General features: G+C 40.4%; 1 protein-coding gene across 1 annotated transcript; it reads left to right on the top strand.

The window, feature by feature from the left end:
• The first annotated feature begins 2,588 nt into the window (after window positions 1-2,588).
• On the top strand, window positions 2,589-6,443 carry KRT24 (keratin 24). Its single transcript, XM_061176806.1, is given in 10 exon segments — window positions 2,589-2,660; window positions 2,662-2,843; window positions 2,845-3,121; window positions 3,917-3,999; window positions 4,375-4,531; window positions 4,795-4,950; window positions 5,138-5,269; window positions 5,604-5,806; window positions 6,030-6,142; window positions 6,340-6,443. Coding segments are annotated over 10 exon segments (1,479 nt in total).
• Window positions 6,444-9,437: the final 2,994 nt, after the last annotated feature.

Genomic DNA, 9,437 nt, shown 5'->3' on the forward strand with positions numbered 1-9,437 from the left:
TTTACAATTCGTATAGAAACACAAAAGACCCTGAATAGCCAAAGCAATCTTGAGAAAGAAAAACGGAGCTGGAGGAAACAGGCTCCCTGACTTCAAACTCTACTACAAAGCTACAGTAATCAAGACAGTATGGTACTGGCACAAAAACAGAAATATAGATCAATGGTACAGAATAGAAAGCCCAGAGATAAACCCACGCACATATGGTCACCTAATTTATGACAAAGGAAGCAAGAACATACAATGGAGAAAAGACAGCCTCTTCAATAAGTGCTGCTGGGAAAACTGGACAGCTACATGTAAAAGAATGAAATTAGAACACTACCTAACACCATACACAAAAATAAACTCCAAATGGATTAAAGACCTAAATGTAAGACCAGACACTATAAAACTCTTAGAGGAAGACATAGGAAAAACACTCTGACATAATCCACAACAAGATCTTTTTTGACCCACCTCCTAGAGTAATGGAAATAAAAACAAAAATAAACACATGGGACCTAATGAAACTTCAAAGCTTTTGCACAGCAAAGGAAACCATAAACAAGAGGAAAAGACAACCCTCAGAATGGGGGAAAATATTTGCAAATGAAACAACGGACAAAGGATTAATCTCCAAAATATACAAACAGCCCATGGAGCTCAGTATCAAAGAAACAAACAATTCAATTAAAAAATGGGCAGAAGACCTAAATAGACATGTCACCAAAGAAGACATACAGATGGCCAAGAGGCATATGAAAAGATGCTCAACATCACTAATTATTAGAGAAATGCAAATCAAAACTACAATGAGGTATCACCTCACACCTGTCAGAATGGCCATTATCAAAAAGTCTAGAAACAATAAATGCTGGAGAGGGTGTGGTGAAAAGGGAACGCTCCTGCACTGTTGGTGAGAATGTAAATTGATACAACCACTATGGAGAACAGTATGAAGTTTCCTTGAAATACTAAAAATAGAACTACCATATGACCCAGCGATCCCACTACTGGGCATATACCCTGAGAAAACCATAATTCAAAAACAGACATGAATCACAATGTTCATTGCAGCACTGTTTACAATAGCCAGGACATGGAACCAACCTAAATGTCCATCGACAGACGAATGGATAAAGAAGATGTGGCACATATATACAATGGAATATTACTCAGCCATAAAAAGAAATGAAACTGAGTTATTTGTAGTGAGGTGGATGGATGTAAAGTCTGTCATACAGAGTGAAGTAAGTCAGAAAGAGAAAAACAAATACCATATGCTAACACATATATATGGAATCTAAAAAAAAAAAAAAAAAGGTACTGATGAACCTAGGGGCAGGGCAGGAATAAAGACATAGACATAGAGAATGGACTTGAGGACACGGGGTGGGGGAGGGGGAAGCTGGGGCAAAGTGAGAGTAGCATCGACATATGTACACTGCTGAATGTAAAACAGATAGCTAGTGGGAAGCAGCAGCATAACACAGGGAGATCAGCTCGGTGCTTTGTGACCACTTAGAGGGGTGGGATAGGGAGGGTGGGAGGGAGGCTCAAGAGGGAGGGCATATGGGGATATATATATGCATATGGCTGATTCACTTTGTTGTACAACAGAAACTAACACAGTATTGTGCAGCAGTTATACTCCAATAAAGATCTATTTTAAAAAAGTGATTCATATAAAATTTTTTTTAATAAAATAAATTTAGGGCATTCCCTGGCCGTCCAGTAGTTAGGACCCTGTACTTCCACTGCTGGGGGCATGGGTTCAATCCCTGGTCGGGGAACTAAGATCCCATACGCCCTGTGGCACAGCCAAAAAAATAATAATAAATAAATTTTAAAAGAAGTGACTCAGATCCCCTTCTCCAGTTATCAACGAAATCAACATTATCTCTTCTTTTCTTAAGATCTGATTCTAAAGAAGGAAGTTGGTATCATTATATCAGACTCAAATTCAATCAGAAAGAAAAGCATCTTTGTAGCACAATCATCTAAAATCGCAAACTTCAACAACCTTAGAAATATGCTGATTGAAGTAATCACAGAGAAGGACAATTAAGTAAATCTGAAACAAATGCTGATGCTAAAGCTCATTTCAACTTTAAGAAAACAATATGAACAAAAAGTCACAAGTTTGATGGGAAATTTCCATTCTGGTCATATTAAGTATTTTAATTACATCTGTTAATCTGGGGATGTGCTCTGCAACTGGGAAATCATGAAGCAAATTTAACAGAATTGCTCTTTCAGAAAAGAATGATCACGCATCAAAACCTCTGAAAGATTAAAACTATAATTCTGAAAAAATAATTTTTTTTGCTTTGCTCCACCTTTTTATTTTTCTTTTTTTCTTGATATAGTAAATGCCCCGAGGCTCTGACCCAGCTTCAGAAAAAGAGCCAGTAGAGTGGATTCGGGAGGAAAAAAATATATATCCAATTGAGGATGAGCAAAAGGGTAACAGGGATTAAGAACTGACATGGAAAAGGAACACCCTAAAAGTATGTATATAAGGGCCAAAAAGGCAGCTTGCAAATAGGCTTTTCCCGATCACCTCTCCTCCTCACCTGGACAAACCAACCCTTTGCAGGAACACCATGTCTTGCTCATCTCGCGTGTCCTCCTCCAGGGCTGGTGGCAGCAGCGGAAGCAGCAGAAGCAGATGCAGTCTTGGGGGGAGGCTCTGCCCGGGGATTCCGAGGAGGGGCCGGCAGCTGTGGCCTGAGTCGGGGCTCCAGCAGGGGCTTTGGAGGCAGCTTTGGAGGGGGTTTTGGTAGCTGCTCAATAGGGGGCGGTTTGGGAGGAGCTTCAGGCTCTGGGATTGGCTTTGGTGGAGGTGCTGGATTCGGCGGGGGGTGCTAACGGAGGCTTCTACAGCTATGTTGGTGGTATGGGTGGTGGTGTTGGCCATGGGGGGCTTTTCTCTGGAGGTGAAAAGCAAACCATGCAGAACCTCAATGACTGGCTGGCCAATTACCTAGACAAAGTCAGAGCCCTGGAGGAGGCCAAAGCTGATCTGGAGAATAAAATCAAGGAGTGGTATGACAAATTTGGGCCTGGGTCTGGAGACGGTGGAGCTGGAAGAGATTACAGCAAATACTATCCAATCATTGAAGATCTTAGGAATCAGGTGAGACACTAGCCATGGCTGAATTTCTATTACTTCTGTAGCTTTCCCATTTATTCAGATCATGGACCATAATGATAAATTTAAATCAAGGAATTATTTGAAAACATATTTGTTTTGTTGTATATGTAAAATGGGACTTGGTGTGCTTTAACTATGACAGTATTGTATACACGACATCCAACCACATTAATTTTGTTTGCATCTTACATTTGAGTATTTCTACATAAGAGTAAAATTTATACAATGCCAGGTAGCTAATTAACATAAGAGTGATGGCTATGAGTTGACACAAGCTTCATCTAATTATTTCATGATTAATTCTGGCAGGTTGACGTATTTTAGTGTCTTGCTAGATTTAAATAGTCTTACAACTATTTTTCTTCCTAGAAAATCTGGTGCAAATATTGTATGAGAATGTGGTGGAATCTAAAATGTTTAGCCACGGTTGTATGGGAAGTATATTTTTAAAGACTTTTTGGAAGTGGAATTCATGTTTCACACTGTTTCTGAAAGAGCCCATAGAACAACTGATCTTGCAAAGCAGCAGAAATATTCAGAGGATTGTGTTCTGTAAAACAATGTTCCATGCCCATTCCAATAAATGTGCAAGCTGTTAATTTTTGCAGAAAGATATCTAAATACATTAGGATTATCAATGCAGGTGTCATTACTAAGCAAATTTTCAAAGCAATTCACCTTTAAAAGCTAACTCAGGAGACATCTACTCTCACAGGTGGGCATGTAGACACAGGTAAAAAGCATCCATGATTTATTCACTATTATTGTCTTTTCTAGATCCTTACTGCCACCATTGAAAATGCTGGGATTGTTCTGCAAATTGACAATGCCAGACTGACTGCTGATGACTTCAGACTGAAGTAAGAAAAATGAAGACTTGAAAACAAACGTCCTAGGGGAAATAAAATTCAATCCCTTGGCTTAGTTTACTCTAATTTTTAAAGAAAGCTTTTAGGGGATCAAGACCTGAATTCACAAACATCCCAAGGGTACATTTTAAAAACCATCACTCCACCAACAAGAAAAGAAAGGCAATTTCAGGATGAAATTTTTGTTATCAAAAATATTGGCCATCAATAGAATTAATGTAAGGCTCAGATTTTTCTTTACAAGGGAAAAACCCCTAAGAGAAAACTTAGCCTTCAATGATCAAATTGCTCAGGGGAGAAAATATTTTCTTGAATATGTAAGAATGGACTGTACTCTTTGAAATGGGCTGTACTGTACCCTTCCAGATACAAGAACGAGCTGCATCTCCGGCAGACCGTGGAGGCTGACATCAATGGCCTGCGGAAAGTCCTGGATGACCTGACCATGACTCGCTCTGACTTGGAGATGCAGATTGAGAGCCTCACAGAGGAGCTGGCCTTCCTGAAGAAGAACCACCAGGAGGCAGGAACACGGTCCACGATTAAATGACTCTGGCCTACAGAGTTTCCCCCACATCTGTTCTATGACAGTAAATTCCATCTGGATGGATTTCCAACTTCTATAACCGGGGGAGAAAAGTAATGATGAGAAAATTATATGTGAATTTGTTGGGTTCTTTTTTCCCTTCAGTGTCCTAGTTTCAACTTTTTGTTGGCTTAAGCACATTTTAGGAAGTCATTGCTTTTCAGTTTTCATCACTCTGGTCTATTTTCCCTTCACGCTAGGAAATGAAGAGTATGCAAGGAAGCTCCGGAGGGGATGTGACCGTAGAACTGAACCCGGGGACAGACCTGACTAAGTTACTGAATGACATGAGGGCACAGTATGGGGAGCTGGCTGAGCAGAACCGCCGCGAGGCTGAAGAGCAGTTCAACGAGCAGGTAGATCATCACCCTGAGCCTCCTGAGTGATGATCTACCTGCTCGTTGAACTGCCCGCGGCCACACACACACACACACACACACACGCCACTTCCGCTCATCTCGTCAGCCTCATCTCATCAGCCCCATCTCGTCAGCCTCATCTCATCATCAGCCTGCAACGAGACTGCATTTTATTTGTATTTAGAGCGCATCTCTGCAAGCACAGATCTCTACCGATGCTGATGCCAGGTCAGCCAGTTCCACCAAGAATGAGATCACAGAACTGAATCGCACTCTGCAAGCCCTGGAAATTGAGCTGCAGTCCCAACTGGCCATGGTTTGTGCAAAGAGCTTTTCAAAAATCTCCAATGGAGCGATTCGGTTTTCTTTGCCAAGATATTCCACTTGGCACATAATAAAAGCAGGATTAGGGAGGACTGTATTGTGGTTGTCGAAAGCATGGGACATTCCAGTTAAAAGTAATACATCTATTTCCATAAAAGATTTCATTTTTAAAAAGTAATGGCAACAAAAATTAAGGAAGCAATGATAGAGCAATAGAGGTTGTAACTCATGGAAAGTGCATTTCTCCTAGTATCTTATAAAATGTATTTTTTAATCATCCAATGATTTATTTTCATCATGAAATTTTTATTTGCTTTTTCCCTTAGAAAAGCTCCCTGGAAGGGACCTTGGCTGACACGGAGGCCGGCTACATGGCACAGCTGTAAATCAGCAGCCTGGAGGAGCAGATCTGCCAGATCCGGGATGAGACTGAATGCCAGAACACAGAGTATGAGCAGCTGTTGGACATCAAGACCCGCCTGGAGATGGAGATTGATACCTACCACCGCCTGCTTGATGGAGAAGAAGGGTAAATGAAAGGCAGGAACATGCTAAACGCAGACCTTGGTGTATTTACATTATGAAACCATAAAGGGGCTTGGGGACCAGACTTGTATTTATAAAGTAAGAGAGTCCAATCAAATGACAGCTGCCTTCATGGGAAAGAGCCCTCTGCATGCAGGGTTTCTCCAGCCTTTGCAAACTACAAAGGAAAACAATTCTTTTTTTCTCCAGTGGTTCTGGTTTTGGAGGATCTGATTTTAGAAACTCGGGATCAGAAACACGGGGTCCAGAAACACCGGATCCAGGGATTCATCCATGTCTAGTGACTCAAGATCTGGAAGCTGTTCTGTCCAAGGAAGAGGTAGATATTTTTTTCATGTTCCTGATAATTTTATAATCGAAACGTAAAGGCACACATTGCTGTCATATAAAAAGTGTATACTAGTGTTCACGTCATCTTACCCAGACAGAACATACTCAGTGAATGCATTTGGATTTCTCTTGATCTATGTTTCTGTGACAGTTTCCAGACTGACATTGTGATTCTTTGATTTTCAGATCCAAGCAAGACTAGAGTGACTAAGACCATCGTAGAGGAGGTGGTGGATGGCAAAGTTGTCTCATCTCAAGTCAGCAATGTTTCTGAGGTGAAACTTAAATAGGCAATTTCCAGATCAACAAGAGTGTCCTTCAGAGAAAAAAATCTAAAAGACACGAATGAAGAAGTTGCATCAATCTAGCCATCTTTCTGGATAACTTCGGGAAAAAGTTTCCATACAGAAATAGATGACTAACCAATTTTTCTGCATCTTTTTCTTTTCTTATTAGAATTCTCTTGAAAAAGTTGAAATGACAGCTTTGCTCTAATTGTTTCTATGCTTCAATAAATTTATTTTTGCAAGTCAACTAAATTATTTCTGAATTTTTTTAAAGAAATGCAATATTTTACCCAGAAATGAAGCTCTAGATTATGATCTAGCTGCATTATCATTACAAATAATAATGTACACATTATTCATTATTTACATAGTGTCTTCTTCATGAGAATGAAAGTTGTAGCCATTTTGTATGTGGGAAATTTTAACATCACATTAGAACTCAGAGATAGCTGAAATTAGACCTCAGTGTCCCTAAAACTACAGCCAACAGCTTAGCCCACAAAAAAGGATGAGGTTGAATAATCAGTCTATAATTAATTAATGTCTAGTTTCTTTATGTCCATCACTGAACTGAGTATTTCATGAGATAAAAAGAAACATAAGGGACTTCCCTGGTGGTCCAGTGGGTAAGACTCTGCTCTCCCAGTGCAGGGAGCCTGGTTTCGATCCCTGGTCAGGGAACTAGATCCCACATGCCACAACTAAGACCCGGTGCAGCCAAAATTAATTAATTAATTAGTTAATTTTAGAAAAAGAAACATAAGATATACCTCCTACTTCAAGAAGCTTACATTTTAGATGGAGAGGAAAGCTAAAAACACAAAGAAGATAGCAGACAATACAGGATGTTAACAGTGAAGGGCTTGATTCCACAGTATCCACCAGAAGTGCCGCAGGAATCTGACAGCGCATGTTTGCAGAGCATTTAGGAGACTGGTGAAAATAAAAGTCTTGGGAAAGAAGATGGGATATGTGATATGGTGCCAGATTTCCAAAAACCTTGAAAGTCCCAAAGGGAAGAGATGCTCAGATATTTGCTCCCTTGTCAAACCTAGCCACACCTCTAACCAAAATTTGTCACTTAGCCAAGCTGGTGTTTCCTATTCCCACTCTCCATTGCTGAAGTCTTTTACCCCATGGGTGGTCCACAGAGCTCTGTCTTGTCTTGCTTGGGAAACGAAGCCTGTTAAAGTAGGGTAGGGGGTGGTACAGGTCAGTCTCAGGAAGAAACAGGCAAAGGACAAAGCCAGGCTGGGTAAGGACTTTCCCACTCAAGGAATTTAGTATGACCAGACCACAAATTAGATCATCAATCCCACAAGCCAGTCCTTAAGGAAAGGACATGGGACTTGGTATAAAAATCCAAATTAAAAATTACAGAAGAGTAAACCTGAATGTAATTCATGTAAATTGTACCTTCAAATATAAAATCAATAAGAGCTGCATGAGAGTATCAAACCTTAATAATAAAAACAACCAAATAATATAGTTTGTTTTCCTCTAGGCACATTGAATAAAACATAAAAAAATGAATCTGTAGGCACTCCATAACCACAGAATGAAGTTAATAGCTAAGCATCAACCACTATTCAGAGAAAAAGAGCAATACTGTCTTAAGTCAAACATATGTTTCCCATCAAAGCATTACAGCAAATTAGACCTTGGATGTTTCTCCTCTACTGAAAAGTTAAGAAATATGAACTCGCTGATTCAGCCTGGATTAAAGACAGAAGGACAGACATGGAAACCAGCTGTATGTGGCCTCCCCTCACAGTCACATCGGGAAAGCCTCTCTCCATGAGTCTTCCCACGTACAGTCTTCTAGTCCTGTACCACCTGGGACCTATGTTTACGGCTAGCATTAGCCTCATGTCAGCGCAAAAGTATATGGCTACTCTGAAAATTATCTTGAGGTGAAACCCTCATTCTGGGTTTCCTTCGCATGTGTTGAGATGCTGTATTTGTACTAAATGATTGTTTACAGATATGGAAAGGGCCAGATCACAGGTGCCAACATACTGAGATGCAGTAGAATGTGCAGTAAAATGAGCTCATTCGATTTTAAAAACTGAAATTATTGAACCATTTTGGATTGTAAAATTTATTTAGAGTGCTGAATTAAATGTTAAGGACAGGGTGTTACACCTTATTATCTGCCCTAAAATTATTTTAAAACCACACAACAGGCATAGGCTTTATTTTGAAACTCTAAAGTTCAGCTTTCCAGTCGACTTTTAAGTAAGAGGAATGTGTTTCTTTTTTCTGAGAGTTGGACTTATGGATAAGAAGGAAGAGCCAATGCCAACCTGCATATAGACGTTCATTGTTGACCTTTGATCCAGAGATTCATAAGGTTCCTCTTGTCTTTCTGACATTATCTTATCTTACCTTATCTCAAAGGACAATGGACAAGACCAGTGAGGATGCTGGAGGTGGCATCCATCCTCACAGAGATTAGAAACAAGAGACAAGGGACTTCCCTGCTGGCTCAGTGGTTAAGAATCTGCCTGCCAATGCGGGGGACATGGGTTCGATCCCCGGTCCGGGAAGATCCCACATGCCGCTGAGCAGCTAAGCCCGTGTGCCACAACTACTGAGCCTGCACTCTAGAGCCCACGAGCCACAACTACTGAGCCCATGTGCCACAACTACTGAAGCCCGCACGCCTAGAGCCCGTGCTCTGCAACAAGAGAAGACACTGCAATGAGAAGCCCGCGCACCGCAATGAAGACTAGCCCCCGATCACCGCAACTAGAGAAAGCCCGCACACAGCAACAAAGAACCAATGCAGCTAAAACTAAATAAATAAATAAATGTATAAATTTATTTAAAAAAAAAAAGAAAGAAGAGACAAGGTTTATAGTAGGAAGAGAAGAGGAAACATCCAAAGGATTTGAGACTCTGTAGAAAGTAGCCTAAACTTGCTTCATGAAGTCACAGAATTAGACAGTGTTCAAAAGACCTACAAGAGGAGACAGAGTGATGAATATAAATCAC

Source organism: Eubalaena glacialis, chromosome 19 (genome assembly GCF_028564815.1).
Source record: "Eubalaena glacialis isolate mEubGla1 chromosome 19, mEubGla1.1.hap2.+ XY, whole genome shotgun sequence".
In the NCBI taxonomy this organism is placed as follows: domain Eukaryota; kingdom Metazoa; phylum Chordata; class Mammalia; order Artiodactyla; family Balaenidae; genus Eubalaena; species Eubalaena glacialis.